The sequence below is a fragment of the Carettochelys insculpta genome, chromosome 4 (assembly GCF_033958435.1).
Source record: "Carettochelys insculpta isolate YL-2023 chromosome 4, ASM3395843v1, whole genome shotgun sequence".
NCBI classification, from domain to species: Eukaryota; Metazoa; Chordata; order Testudines; family Carettochelyidae; genus Carettochelys; species Carettochelys insculpta.
In genome coordinates this window covers 50,312,517-50,328,562 of record NC_134140.1, presented here as the reverse complement: position 1 = coordinate 50,328,562, position 16,046 = coordinate 50,312,517, and the positions used below count along the sequence as shown (strand labels likewise).

The window sequence follows — 16,046 nt, the reverse complement described above, 5'->3', positions numbered from 1 at the left end:
TGGTGGCAAGCAGGCTGAGGTCAGGTTGTTCTGTTTTTCACCACTGCTGGCGAGTGCAGGGACTTGCCTGACCCCTGCTGCCAGCTCCAGGCCCTTTGCTAGTCCCCTGGGCTGTGTCATTTAGGGGAAGGGGCTTGGAGAAAGGGCATTCATAGGAGTGGGGAGAAGGTGTAGCAGGGGCAGGAGACTGCAGCTTGGAGAGGAGGAAATGTCACTGACAACCTTTAAATAAGTTGAGTATAGACCCTAAATCACCTTAAATTATATATCATTTATTGAAATATAGAGATCTTAATTTACAGGTTTATGACAAAATATGAACAGGGGCATAAGCAATACATTTTGTACCTCCCATAATTCATATCCATTAGCCCTTCGTCAAACACTTCACAACACCAACACTTTGAAAACACTTATTTTTTTTTATTATTCTAAAATATAGTTTTTGGACATTCAAAAGTGCAACAGTTAACGTGCCTGTGGATTATATCACAGTTAAAAAAATATAAACAAAGGCAGTGATACAGCTTGTCATAAATGTTTGGCAGTATTCTAGATGCCTATATAAAAATACATATATACATATTGATGTATAACATCATCATATCTTCCGTCCTTCATCATATAATAGGACCATTTTGCACAAGCTGCAGACCAAATTTTAAGGATTTGATTGGCCATTCAGAATAGGAACTTGTGATTGTCATTATATAGAAGGAATTGGGAATTTCTCTTCTGGTGGCTTCTCAAAATTAAGCCATAAAAGAAAAAAAATCTGCAATGATGAAGACATAAAACAAAAGAATACAAAACAATTCCCTGTTCTACTATAATCCAAATAATTTTTCCAGGCTATTATTTCTGGCCCAGTCCTGCAATGAGCTGTGCTTTGACAGACCATTTCTCATGCAGACAGCCCCATTGTCTTCATTGGGGTCTACACAAGCTTCTGTCCGCATACAACTCGTCGCAGGACTGTGGGTATAAGATTCAGATGGCAATGGACAGCCAGTAAATGTTTTGGTTCCAATCCAAAGTGTAGGTGCAGTCTCAAAAGGCGTCATGAGATTCAGATTGAAACCAACAAGAGGATGGGAGACAGTATAAAGAAGTTCTCTGACCTGTCTTTTGGTAGCACCACACCTACATGGATTGGTTTTCAAACATGCTGAAACATGGGTCATATGCAAAACTGCTTGGCTAATTTGAACATGAAGTTATGTGACGGTACACACAAATTTGTGGTCTCAGTTAGCCAGTGCTTAATTTGTAATGTAAGAGGTACTGGGGCTCAAGCAAGTAGGTGCTGGCAGGCCCACCAATGGAGAGGGCAAAGAGGGCAGTTGCATCACAGCCCAGCAATTCAAAGGGCCCAGGACTCCTGGCTGCTGCTCTTGCGGCTATAGTGGTAGTGGCTGGAGCCCTGAACCCCTCTGAATTGCTGCAAGAGTGCCTGAGCACCACAGTAGGCACTCTTATAGCAACCCCAAGTAGTTACGTATATTTTAATAAAAACTTTGCATTATCAGTTATCTTTGAATTTCCCTGTATTACCCTGTATAGGAGCTTTGTACTACTTCATACCTTTGTATTACTCCTTATATTTGTTATTTTATACTACTTCCTATCTTTGTATTATCCCTTATATTTGTTATCTTACTCCATATTGTACCTAAGACGCTATTTTGAGGAACATGCTCTGCTGTATTAGCCTGTAAACCTTGTGTGGTCTCTGTGTGAGGATGGGTGTGTGTGAGATTCATCTGCAAGTGTGAATGTGGATGCCTCTGGAGCCAGCCTTTCTGGACAACAAAGACGTGGTAGCTGAAAAACAATGGGAACTGGATTCTGCAGCAATGACCCATCTGGATCAGAAGATTAAGTCTCATCTGTGGGTGATGAGTCACACAGAAACCCGGGCCACGGGAAAGGATCAAACCTGTCTGCCATTGACTGGTGACTCATAGTGCCTGGGGCAGTGGGACAGAATCAGAACTATGGGCTAAAAGCTGTAAAAAATCCGTACACCACTACAGAGTTGCGTTCTTCTCATCTTGTCAACATCGGAGCATTGATCTGGATCAATAGAACCTGGGTCCACACTCACATCTAAGCCATCTGGTCAGTGGATTAGAGTGAACAACTTTTGGTAACTATAAGCAACCACAAGATGGTGTGTGTGTGTGTGTGTGTAAACTGAGCTTATCATCCATAAAAGCATCCAGTACTGGTCTGAATACATCAAGAGCTTGAGATCTACCACTTCCCTGGGTAGTTTTTCCAGTGGTTAAACACCCTCTTTGATAAGCATTTGTGCCTTACTTCCAGTTTGAATTTGTCTGGCTTTGTTTGCAAATGACTCATTGACAGCTATATTAATTTATACGTTTGCATATATCTTTAGCCATGTGACCTTCAAACCCACACTGATTTATCTGTAACAATGCCAATATTACAGTTGAGAACAAATTTTGCTCTCCTATGCTCACCTACAATTCTCAACAATAAGTGAAGTCAAGAGACAGTGCACATCATTTCCAAGGGCCTAACTAGTCCTTCAAGTTTAGTTTTAGTTTGTTACTCAGAATCCAGCCACCTTGTTGTTGTAATCACTCACTGGTTGTCCCATTTCCACATGGAGTAGGGAAAAAAAAAGCCGACACAAGCCTGAGTTTGGATCTCATTTGGGTTGAATGTCATCTCAGCTACTGAGTACTGCCTGTGGGGTGCTCAATGCATTCAACTCCTACTGAGTTTTAAACCTGAGTACCAAACAGGATTTGGCCCATAACTGGCATGTACCTCATTCTCCTATGTAAGACTTCCAAAGCATCCCATATCTATAAGACATCAGACAGTGACAGCAACAATCATAGCATATTCTACATGCCTATGATGTCAATAAATATTGCAGAGCCAAAAGTGAATTACAGTTTGTACTCCCTCTTTTCTAAGCGAAGGAGTCAGATCAGAGTAACCAAAAGCAATTACTTGTCTTAGGTAGGGCTGATAAAATAATAGAGCCAGCTGCCTCTGCTTCTACTGAAACCTGAAAACTAAAATAAGAAATATGCGTTGCCAAATGATGACTTCATATTTAATCTGGAGTCATGGGCTAAGAAACAAGACTTTCTTGCTTGCTTCCAGAATACTTCAAATGTCAAATCAGTTCTTCACATTTGACCCCAAAATAAGCTCCCTTTTGAAAAGATGTGCAAAATATTACTTAAATACTAACAATGCTAAGAATACTGACTAATGCTATTAATTAGTCAGGCTTCTGTTTTACAGTAACTTGGGAAACACGGTGTACCTTAACGAAAGGATTAAAAATAGCTCTAAATTTGAAAAACCTCAGTAAACCAAAGGGTGATTAATTCCTTTTAGAATACTTGATGAAGAAAATCCCTCATCCGATGCTGGAAAGCTAACTCTTCACAGTTTAGAAGACACAAAGTTCTTTTCTACATGTGAAACTAGTTTTAGCTGACCAGAACAATTATTATATTGCATACAGTCATATACAACAATTGTTTCACATAAACATTTTAAATCCTAAGTTTCTTTACCTACATAAAATTTTTAAAATCTGTGCTTTTGCTGAAGGACGAGTTATAAACTATAGTTAGTGTTACTGAAAACAGTAGTAATAGTAGGAAAACAGCTATCTTCTATAGTTAAAAGACTCACTAGGCTCCTAACACCTATTATAGAGGCTTTTTAATTATCATTGTTATTCTTTTTAATTCATATTAACTGTAAAAAGTAAAATATTATGTAGTTCCAGTACCTTTAAGTTTCAAAAGTGTTTTTTGCATATACTTTCACATGATAGTTCAGCAGCAGCTGACATTGAGATTAAGGGGCAAAGTACATAGTAATCTTGGATGTTCTCTTCAAAAGTCCACAGAGTATAGTCAACGCATACCTCTAAAGATCCTTGAGCAGACAGTTATTTACATAATTACAATGATGATGTTTTGCTGCAGTGGAAATTGTATCCATCGGAGTCGTGAATGCCCTTGAAACACAAAACTGGTCTTGTTTATGGCCTTTGTCCTTCTACCTATTCAAACTGCAAACAACACTGACGTACTGCAAAAAGCACTATTGAAGAGATGACTTCAGCCTCTCTATCTTTCATATTCAGGATGATCTCTGTGTGCTGTGAACAAATCTCTACTTTCCTTACATCCTTTGCATTGCAATAAAGTGGTTTTCTCTATAGAGTAAAAAAATCCTTAGATCACATGAAGAGCTTCTCTTTAGCTATAGCTCAAGATGCCCATTGATTCCATGTGTATTACAGGAAGCTGTCTTCAACCAGGTCTGAGGAATCTATCCCAATGTCGTCCATCATGTCAATGTCTTCAATGGTCTCATCCTCTCGCTTGATAAAGGTAGAGCTGCTAGAACCAGTCTCAATGGCACTTTCTTCAGACGTCTGGGAGCTGCGAGAGGCAAAGTAATCGGGAGCTATAATACACAGTGAAATAAATGTGATATTTGAATACGTAGTAGTTGACCCATTGACCTGGAAATGTATCTATCCATTGACCTTCTGGTACCTCAAGTTATCTTAGGCAGTCTCTGGCCACCTGTTCTTAGGGCCTTGACATATGGCATGAAACAGTCACCAGAGGTAAGGAATAACCTCAGAATTCAAGAGAGCAGGTTGACCACCCTTTTCTGGGAATGCCCCTTGTCAACTCATCCATACAGTATTCCTGAGTGAAATATTAGACTTGAGAGAAACCCCCACCAAACAATATCAGACGTTGCTGTAGTAAATGACTAATTAGAAAAGTCTGGTAAACAGTGGGAATAAGAACCTTAAAGAAAAGATAGTACAGCAAAAAGAGATGACAGGTGTTTAGATCAGGCCTGAAAACTCCTGCCCCCAAGTCAAAAATTACCTCATTCTAGCTTCTCTTGATAACAGTCCAAAGATCCAAAAACTTGGCTCCTAGAATCTTGACTTTTTAATAGAGGGTAATATGAATGTAGCTGAAAATACCATTATCCATATAGTGCTAGATTCAACTACCCTCATTCACAGTATTTTATGTAACTAGTTTTATATTGAAACGGATCCATTCATAGGAATCCCATCCAAAACTCTGTTACCAATTAAAAATCACCAAAACAAAACCTCTGAAATAGCCTGACCCCATTACCAGAACCAGAAGTTCTTAAAAAATAAAATAGAATTAAATTAAAAAAAAAATTGATCCTTCACATATGTCAAGCCCTGTTCTATTTTTGGGAAAACAATCGGGGTCTGAACTGTATGGCCCAAAGGTCAGTCAATTTTGTCTGCATTGGACTGAGATGGAAAGTGAATTCCAAAGGTGAGGGGTCTCACACTCTGCAAGTAGCCCCACTGAAGTCAGCCAGCTAGCTCTTGAATAAGGCACTAGTCAAGAAGAGAAAGGGTATCAGAATTTGGAGCAGAATAAGGTGCTGTAGAAGTGAGAGTGAAAATGGCAGAATCTGGCCCGTAATGTACTGTGAGCAGCACCAACCTGTGCCTGTTCCTCTTGCCAAGTTCATCTTCGGAGACAGGATCGATGTCAGGCAGGGGGATGATGTAGCCACTGTCAGCACTCAACCTCTGCTCATCAAACCCACTCTCCCTGGCCTTTAGCTTGTCTTCATTCTTGTAGGTGACACCGATGTACGCGTTGTCACAGTCCACTCGCATGCGCGTGACAGCCGGGTGGTCACTTTTCAGGAAGTCCAGGTGGATCCTTTCATAGCTCTGAAAAGATTCGTTTCAAAATAATATTTGATGCTGCATGAGAAGACCTCAGTTCCTCTGCCACCTGCTGCAGCTCGCTGTGCTGCAAACCAAAACGGTTAGCATTCTGCGAGCAGGCCCAAGTGGAGTTGTGCAGGCTTTCTCAAGGCATTTTACAAAGCTTCTTTACACCCGTGTCTCCAGTCTGATACTATACATGGGCCATTGATATTGCAAATATGGAAGGGTTTCATTTTAAACTAGTGCTCAGACACCTCCATGTGTGCACCTTGCAGGTACGTGATGGCAGCTTTCAGGTGCAACTCTGGATCCAAATAGGGACTCATTAGTTTAACTACTCAGTGGTGCATGAATGCCATGAGCCTGGTCACCACATGACTGTTATGCCAGGTTAGTGCTGAGGATGAGTGAACATACTGGTGAGCAATGGTGGGCAGTACTAGCAATGCATGATCTCTCTCCCTTCTCTCTTCTGCCTGTTCTCTTTCCTCAAAGCTAATGAGGAGCAAGAATTAAGATCCCCATTGGTCCCCCTCTTCTGAGGAGAGAGCAGGAGTAAATTCTTCTGCGTCCTGACAGCTACCCTTCCCCTAGTCTATTGGCCAGTTCTGGCACCTTCTCCAGGGAAGGAATGAAAAGATGTTCCTGTTGGTGAGATGATGAATTACTCTCCTCTCTCACTCTGCTGGGTGAGGGCCAGGAAGTGTGGTGTGTGGGATCAAAGATGGTCGGCAAGGAAAGCATGTCTTTGTCTGTGTATTAAGAAAGGGCAGAAGAAATAAAGAGGTCTGTGGAGAGGAAGAAAAGGGACTTGGACATCAGTGAGTCGGACGGTGTCCAGAAATGAGGGACTGAAAAGTATACAGAGAAGCATGAATAATATATGGAGAACTGGAGGCCCAGCAATAGGGGGTGGATGCAATGGGGTAAGAGAGGCCCCTCGGTAAAAAAGGGAATAGACAGTTGTGGGGTGAAGAAGTGAGGAATAGGTTTATGGAGGCACAGGAGTGAGGATAAACAGCAGAAGCAAACAGGGGGCAAGAGTGAGTGAGGGCTCGGGGGAAGAAGGAATGAGTACATGTGGAGGAACGCTCCAATAAATGATGGGTGCATGAGAGGCAGGAGTGAGTGATAGGAGTGTGTGTGTGTCGAGAAGTCACTAGTACCTGAGCATTAGGTTTCAAAGCAGGCAGAAAGAGTTGACTGAGCCTGGGTGAGATTATACACAAAGGGGAATTTGTAGCTTCCTTAGGATTTTTGCATTTTCTGGAAAAAAATAAAACCTATGCAAATGTGTTCAGGCCTACTCTGGGGTTAACAGAAGGATTAAGGTGCTAACAGGCCTACAGAAAATGAAGAGTGCTGTTCCTTATGTAATACTGTAAAATGGTTTCCACCACCAGCCTTAGTTTGATAGCCTTATGGTCTCTTATATGTTACAACAGCACATCCAAAGAATTTCATTCACACGGATTAATGAAATGCTTACTGCACAGGTGATCTGGGCAGTTTGGTATTAACTCCTCTGGGAACAGAGATACAAAATGCAATGGAAATTCCAGAGAACAAACCTTCTTGTACTCTCCGGGCAACAGATTCTCAACGATTTCACTCAAATGGTAAAAAGAAGGTCTTTTCTCCGGCTCACTGTTCCAACATTTCACCATGATCTCATAGCTGAAAATAAGATGGAAACAAGTTTCATCAGCTGGAAGTTGAAAATCACTGGCCTGAGAGACTACAAACAAAATCAGCTGGAAGGAGGCTTTGGTACAGGAGAAACAAAAGAGAGCATACGTACACTTCGCTGGTAGCATGGTCAGGTTTTGCCATTCGGTATCCACTTTTTATCTTGTTATAGAAAGAAGAATCAACCATCATGCCAGGGTATGGGGTGCCACCTTATCGGTAAAAGGCAACAAAAGTAAAACTCAACTAAATATATGAAAAACCAAACACCCAGCAGACCACCATTAAACCACAAATTTCTTCTGCTGGTATCTGATGAGCTGGAAATGGAGATTGGAGTGGGATTTTATAAGGATGCTCTTTTCCTGTGTCTGCTTAATATTTTCTGTATTAGATGCTCTCTGAAATTTTGGACCACACTAGAAGTCTGAGCTAGATCTGGAGAGTGGGAGGTAAGTTGGCATTTCTAAGGCTCTTGAATCAATGTACTGGATTTCTGATTTCTGTACCTGAACAGTGTTCTTTTTAAATCTTGTGACGTGTCAGGACCTAGGGATTGATGCTGTAAATCTGGAAGTTAAATAAAAATAATTCATAGTCTCTGCTATCTCTTTTCATCTGTCAACAGAAATGTAATAGCAGGACACTGTAGTGAGCTTTCATTATTATCAGTGCTTGTTTTGTGCTGGTACTTGCCGGTACTGAGTAATGGCATCTCGGCAGCCCCAGCTACAGGATTGGCTGGTGGGGCAGGTGTCTGGCTGAGTACCGGTTCCTCTTTTTGTGTTTAAAAAAAAAAAAAAAAAGCACTGATTATTACTATTATTGTTCATTGTTTGTGATGTCCCAAGCCCTCAGCTGAGATCACTGTCCCATTTTGCCAGGAGCTTTAAAGACATATCTTAATGTATTGGGAAGGTGTATGTATTTATACAGTGTATACAAGGGTATATTTACTAGTAGAAAAGAAATTCCTTTTATCGACTTTTACTTGTCAGCAACACGTTACTCCCTGGGTAGTCCCATTGGAATTGATGGGATTAGTCAACAGAAAGCTCAGTACTAACAGACATGACTCAGCATGGGCCAGTCTGGCAGATCTGGCCTTTAAAAATTCAGTTATGCCTGGTGGCTCTCACCAGGACTGGCATGAGCTCCTAAAGTTCTAACATACACCTCTGGAAACTCATTGTACTGCAGCATGACTTTAATGCTCTGTGTTTGTACAGCACCAAGCACAAAGGAGACCATGAGTGAGGTTCCTAGATGCTTCCGTTATACAAATAAATAAATACACACATATGCCGGAACTCACATTAATATTCTTCAGAAAGAGAGCTTAATATGCTCAACTGCACTGTGTGGAATGTGTTTTAGAAACAATAAGCCCTGCTTACTCAGTAACAGTGCTTAGATACTGCAGACATGGATGAGATAGGACTACCAGAGAGAGAGATGGAGAGAGATTCTATTGCACTGACCTGATTAATGTGTTTGAACACCACTACCCTATGCTGGAATAATCAGAACTGACCCACTGTGTGTCACAGGCCCTCCAATGCAGGCGTACATTAAAGCAACAAAGGATTGTTGCATTCCTAACTCCCACTGATTTCAAAAGAGTTTAGGCACCTAAATACCTTTGAGGATCTGACCTTCAGTTGTTGCTTAATGCTGCTGGTGCAAGCACCCAGCTCCAGTACCCATGCTGCCCTGAGCATGTTAGCTAGGAAAGTTTCTCAGAGCCCAGCATGCAGTCCACCCGTGCCCTTTGGTCCAGTACATGGACAGAAATTAGTTGAAGGTGGCTTTCAGCTTTGTAGCAGCCACCTCAAAGACAGCAGTGATCAATGGTGCCAGCATGTCATACCAGTGGACCAGTCTCTCCACCTTGTCATGAACCAATACTGCCTGTTCTCTGGGTCCAGGGCTGCCTTTTTGCTTCATGTCCACAAAGAACCTCATATACTAGGACTCTGATCCCAGTGATATCCAGCAGAAGTAATAATGATAATTCATCGCTGTAGTTTATCACAATAGAACTTACAGATCATAATTCAATATCTTAATTACTACTGCAAAGAAGTGCTCATGGTACATACCAAGAGAAAATATCTCCCACAGCAGAATGCCATAAGACCAGACATCACTTAATGTGGTGTACAGATTATCAAAAATGCTTTCAGGTGCCATCCATTTCACTGGTAGAAAAGTCTGCAACAAAATAAACATGTTAAGCGTGACAGAAACCTTGCTCGGTACAGCAGCTGTATCAGTGGACAGCAGGAAGATTTGCCCTGATAAATACACATTTGCTAAAGTGGTTACTAATATTTTTTATTCAAGGAATTATAAGAGGTTACAGGCCTGGGAGCAAAGCTTCCACTTGAATTCCTCAGAATAACTAATCCTGGAATAGCTGAATTGCTAAAGTGATCCAGCTGATTTGTGCAGATGATATGGGAAGTACACTGGTGATTTGCTTATGCAAATATGTCACTCATTGCTATATTATGTAGCATCCCAATGACAGTCCCTTAATGATTTACTCATTCACACAACTTGCCAGTTACAATCTCATTCTGCAAAATGCTAGTTCTGGCCAAGCACTTTTCATCATTCAGTCAGACTTTGTGGAGTCATGTGAGTTAAATGAAAAAACAAACAAAACAATCCTGTTCCCCTAGTTTTCATCCACCTGTCAATTAACGTTACCAAACACTGAACATAAGAATGTAAGAATATAAGAACGGCCATACTGGGTCAGACCAAAGGTCCATCTAGCCTAATAGCCTGTCTTCCTTCCAATGGTGGTCAATGCCAGATGTTCCACAGGGAGTGAACAGAACAGGTAATCATCATGCGATCCCTCCCTTGTCACCCATTTCCAGCCTCTGACAGAGGCTAGGGACACCATTCCTACCCAACAGCCAGAAAAATCTCACAGAGAGTAGTATACTGACACTTATCTCAACTAACTACTGAAATAAAAAGATTAAAGAAGTACATACACTGCCTTTGGAGACATAGTTGGAATCATGCATGATGTCCCTAGCCAGACCAAAGTCACAGATCTTCACAATTTTTCCTTGAGCCAGAAGGACATTACGAGCTGCCAAGTCACGGTGCACACACTGCATCGAGAGATAAGTCATGTAAATAGATACCAATTCCCATGAAGGCCCATTTCCTTTGGAATGCAAAGTGTCCGCTGAGCCCCATCCCCTCCCCCTGCACCCACCCAAATTTGTTGACCTTCTAAGCTCAGTTTGAAATGGACCACCTTTGGAGCCAGCATTCAAGGATGACAGTTTTTGGAGTGGGTGGGTCTAGTCAGCTGGGAAAGTACGGTGTGAGAAAGCTCTGCTTTGGGCTTGATACTCTGATAAGTATTTTGTAATCACTTGTCTTATGCTGCTAGTTAAGAGGGAGGACACTTAGATCCCTAGAAAGACAACTTTTCTTGTTGTGGTTTTTAAATTTAAAAAAAAAAAAAGAAAAGACAAGGCCATTTCTGTTGTGTTCCGTGTGGCACTCACATTTTTAGAAGCTAAAAACTCCATTCCCCGTGCAACCTGGTATGTGAAGCTCAGCAAATCGAGCAGACTGAGGCTGTCAGAATTGTCATCAGAAAGCAAGTTTTTGATTTCTGGCTCTGTCGAAAAAGAAGGGGAAATGTTACAGAAGTGTATTCAGATCATGAAACCAGTACCCACTTCATTCTACCATCAATACCTGTGACGTGATGACTTTAACAGAGTATTAAGACCCCAACCCATCTTTTCAGAATTAATAACCCCTTTGTATGTTTGTTATCATTCACTAATGCATTCCTTAAAAAGCATCAGTACTAAATATAGTTTTTGTTTGTCCTCTGTATACAAGACTATTTACAGAGAGTTGTAGAAAACAGCTAAGTTAGAGAAGACTATCTATGTTACGTGGGCTGTATTTACAATTTGACATGTGGTTAGAAGCAAGGTGTTGATTTTGAGATGATAATGCCAAGAAAACTTTTGTACATTTGTAATCGTTTCAGTTTAGCTGAGCAGTTATGTTTCTCAGCACCTTTGCATTGGGATATGTCCCATACTATCAATGGAGTATCAGGAATTTTAGGGCAACCGGTCTTTTCTCAATTCATAATGACAGCAAATAGCAGTCTAAGCTACTCATTCACCCCTGCTGGCTCTGAGCAAAGCAGCAGTGTACTGATCTGCCACCTCACTCTGGGTCTGAAAATGTTTCAAGACATCAGACCGAGCGCCAGGAGTAAGTTAGCCTATTTTGGCAGCAGTGCTTTTATTTTCTGAGAAAGGGGAAGAGGAATGGGATGCGTTGTCCTTCACCACCTGCATCCTTCATCATCAGAAAAGCATTTGGATTTTTTTTTAACTTTGTTAATTAGTGAAAGTGGAGACAGAGAAATTATCATGATTAGTACTGGTACATGGCTCAAAATCTTGCAACACACACAAAAGTAACAACACCATTGCTACTTAATACCCTAACTGTCACCATGCCACACACTATGGCTGCTGAGAATTTTGCAGCAGCAAAGATACAACTCCATTCTTTTTGCTCCACAAGCATATGTGCCTATCACTTGAGCTGAAGGAAAATCTTTCTCATTTGTAAACTGTGTGAGGCTTGCACAGATATTGCATAGCAACAGAGAGGTAGGCGGGTTAGTCTGTATCATCACAAAACAAACCAGCAGTCCCGTAGCACTTTAAAGACTAGCAAAATAATGTATTAGGTAATGAGCTTTCGTGGGACAGACCCACTTCTTCGGATGTAGAAATTCACATATAGAGGAGTAGTTCTAATTCCTTCCACTGGAGGGCAGAGATAACAGAAGCATTTCTGAAGGAATGATTTTTTAACAACTATGAATGAATTTACCTGACACAGATTTCTTCTTATATGATGCAGGCCGATCATACATGGATCTCTGGATATCTGAATACTTAGAACCCTGCTTCCTTTCCAGCATTGGCACATACTGAGTTGTATCAGCTTGTTTCATGTCCATGTATTCCCCATTGTTTTCAAAGGATAAAATGACATAACTGAAATAATAAGTTAAGACAATATTGCCCAGTGAATTGGCTGTTATTTCACATGGTAGCTTCATGGTTCTGCTTCCAGGTCATAGTTCATTGTGGCTCAGTAAGGGCCTCTGAATGTCACTCAGATGTAAAGAAGTATTAAAAATTGCTTCTTACTACTTATTACCACTTATTATTTAATAAAAACCATGCCCAACATTTTCAAAACTGGTGCATATATTACATTCCTATATCCAGATTTACATGATTTCCAAAGGCAGAGCACTCACACGCCCATTCAACTCAGTGGAACTTGTAGGAATTCAGCTAATATTACTGCCCATATCAATTCTTTCAAATATATGAGGTGATTCAGGAACACCATTCATTCAGACAATTGTCATAGGGCCCCCTGAGGGACAAGCCAATGGGGTTATTTGCGTAAATGAAGATCAGCATTGTAACATCCTGGCTTTAACTGGCACATAATACATTTTTTTGTTCTTTCCCACCTTCTTGTGCTCTCATCAGCTGGGTTCATCCCAAAAATGTCCAAGTCCTTCTTTGGCTTTTCTGGATGTCGGCTAAGGAAATTATCCCTGTTTTTATGCAGGTAGTTTACCAAATCCCCATAAAAGCAGTATTCAGTAATGATGTAAATTGGACCTAATGAAAGACAGCAAAATGATCCTTTGATGATAGTAAAAATAAGTATCTGTGAAAAGACAATGCAAGCCAAATATACAAGGCACAGAGTGCTGAGGATTGTGCATGTCTTTTTGTTGAGCTCTGAGGAAAACTAAAAGCACATATAGACAGTTTTGTCCATCCATTTACTCATATTTATTTTAAAAAATACTTACTCAGCACATAGACTAAGTTAAAGGATAAATTTGAGTTGCTTGGCAGACTCCAGTTTGAGCCTGTGAAATGCACAATTTTATTTCCTGGGTAATCATTGATTTTGTCTTAGACAAACTTACCTGCTTTGGTACAAGCTCCTAAGAGGTTCACAATGTTCAAATGGGGCCCAAGATGTGTCATTATCTTCAGTTCAGACATTAGCGCTTGTTTTTCACTGGATCTAGCTGTGGCTGTTAGAGAAATAAACAGGCCAGCTAAGGGTCAATGGTCCTTGTTCTCGAAAAGGTTAATATCATTCCGGTAATAAAACTATTTAATATGATGTATTGCTTGAGTGGTTAAAACATTTACACAGAGGCCTCTTGAGGTTGGCTATGTATTTTCTCTGGTGATGGAATTACTACACACTAATTAAAGGACTCACTTGACCTAGTTCACTAGTGGGCCCATCTATTTGCCCTTCTGTGGGGTAGACAGCAGTTATAATCCTAGGTTAGCTGACCCTTTGGGGTTCATCCATGGCTAAGTGACTCTCTAAGCGGCACACAGACCAGCGCTTTATTGTAATGAAAAAGCTTCCAGGGCTCAAGCGATTAGGTGCCAGGGCTGTTAACTGTTAAGCCTAAAGGTGCTGGGGCTCAGCCCTGGCACTAGTTAAGAGTTAAGAAAGTCTCTTTTGACGCTCTGCACTGAGCATCCCTATTCCCTGACAGCATCCACTGGCTGGAATTGTTCTGGGGTGGGGGGGCATAAACAGTTGGAATAAAATAGGCGACCCTGTGGCAAGTCTATTTTATGTAATTTCAGACTGACAAAACAGTCCTAAGAGCAGATCCACAATCCTTCCATCCAACCCCTCCAATCTTGCACCAGCCAATTTGGCTTGCAAGATTCATATATGCATGAGCTACTCACCCAACCACTCTGATCATGTCAGAGAATGACTGTGAGAAATACTTACAGAAATAGAGATATTAGACTCACAAAATTTACCACTGATTTTACTGCGAAAGTAGTTCTTTCATGCATGATGGACAAACATGGCCACATTTATGCTGTAGTTATTACTTTTAAATTTCTTCTCCATTTGTGGGGTCAGACCCTCAATGAGCATAAGTTGATTTTGTTTTAGTGGAACCATGGTGAGAGGACCTTCTCTACCTCAAAGCCTGACTGATTCCACTTAGTTTCACCATGGCATCATTTTAATCTGTTCGATAATATTGAGGATTTACATATCCTTTTCCAGACTTTCCAAGTTATCATAAGTCTAAGTCAATGCAGTTAAGATATAAACTTCTACAGGCTGAAACTCTCTAATCCAGAACTCTCTCATCCAGCAAACTCTATAATATGGCAAAATTTTAGTTATCCAGATGACCACTTTATCATGGGTGTTGCCACATTTCCAGTGGTCCCGTAATATTTGTTTACAGTCACCAGTCTTGGTTCTCAGTGTTCTGTGCTGTTATTGAGCCATAATTTATCCTTAAATGTCTTCAAGAGCCCAGTAAGCAGTGGAATGGTTAGTAATGTGCTAGGAAATATTGACCTCCCATTGTCTGGCAAATTCTCTTATCCAGCACCAGTCAGGTCCCGAGCGTGTCAGATGAGAGAGGTTCAACCTGTCATATCTTCAGAAGCCTGCAGAATTTTTTCAAAAACCACAAATGCCATGGAGCAATCCAAACCTTAGAATCAGGTGGCTCTATGGGTCACTTCCAGCATTGCAAATGTAGGGAGAAATTAGTGATACAAATGAAAACAATGCTAATAATTCTGCACGAGTTTGAAACATCTGGCTTGGATCCTGACAACATGAGAATCACTTACGTTTCAGCATTTTCACGGCTACCTTCATCACTGGTTGAGAGCGACTTAATCCATATGCAGTTCCTTCAACTACTTTCCCAAATGCGCCTGAACCCAGGATTCGCCCTGCACAAAAATATAGTTTATTCAATGAACAAGTGGCACGATAGCTTATCTCAGCTTCTGCTACCATTGCTCTTTATTGTAATGCTGCTGCTATGTGTGCTGTTTATTCAAAGTGATTGTACTTGTTCATTCAAGAAAATTATCTTTATTACTGCCAATCATAAAAAGCAGATAACCAGAAAAGGGCAAGAAAAGAAAAAGAATCGCTTGAATTAAACAATAATCCTGAAGAAAGCCAAGTAAGCAAGAGGACAAAAGACATTAATAAGCAGCTTGTAGGACTGAAGGTGATGTGACTGAAACTCTCTTTTTCATTTGGGCTTGCCTGTTATGCTAAGTTTTTGGCTGAACACTTTGAATTATAGAACTCTGATTTCCTAATGCCTAACTTAAATTCTCTGTTCCAAATTCTGCTGTGCTATAACTGACTTGAGTTGAGTTCTCCTGCTTATCCCTGGACACAATTTGACTCTCCTTGATCAATTTGATGCCCTTGCTGTCATTAGATACAATTTCATACCAAGCTACCAATCTAAAGGATAATCCAGCAGAATGCCTCAAACTGTTATGTCTACACTCTAATACTGAGAGATAATTTTGGTGGTGGTACCAGCTCAGTTTAAAAACTCAAAAACAGAGACCATCAACAATCTGCGAGAAGTTAAAATACATGTTGACGGCACATGAGGGAAAAGTCCTCTGAAGTTTAATATACAAGCATGTTTCATATACAGGACTAGATT

The 16,046-nt window shown here is 40.7% G+C and overlaps 1 protein-coding gene across 4 annotated transcripts in view; it reads right to left on the bottom strand.

Moving 5' to 3' along the window:
- Positions 1-402: 402 nt before the first annotated feature.
- PDGFRA (platelet derived growth factor receptor alpha) overlaps positions 403-16,046 on the bottom strand; it is a 46,445-nt gene continuing 30,801 nt past the window's right edge. For 3 of the 4 annotated variants that reach the window (XM_074992789.1, XM_074992788.1, XM_074992790.1), the window contains exons 13-23: positions 15,199-15,303; positions 13,485-13,595; positions 13,014-13,167; positions 12,356-12,522; positions 10,990-11,105; positions 10,462-10,584; positions 9,553-9,664; positions 7,563-7,662; positions 7,333-7,438; positions 5,526-5,761; positions 403-4,451 (exon numbers count right to left, since the gene is read on the bottom strand). In XM_074992789.1, coding sequence (XP_074848890.1) covers positions 4,304-4,451; positions 5,526-5,761; positions 7,333-7,438; positions 7,563-7,662; positions 9,553-9,664; positions 10,462-10,584; positions 10,990-11,105; positions 12,356-12,522; positions 13,014-13,167; positions 13,485-13,595; positions 15,199-15,303 — 1,478 coding nt within the window. In that variant the 3' untranslated portion in view covers positions 403-4,303. Of the gene's footprint in view, positions 4,477-5,525; positions 5,762-7,332; positions 7,439-7,562; positions 7,663-9,552; positions 9,665-10,461; positions 10,585-10,989; positions 11,106-12,355; positions 12,523-13,013; positions 13,168-13,484; positions 13,596-15,198; positions 15,304-16,046 lie in introns of all 4 variants that reach the window. The other variant, XM_074992791.1, reaches the window with a different exon arrangement.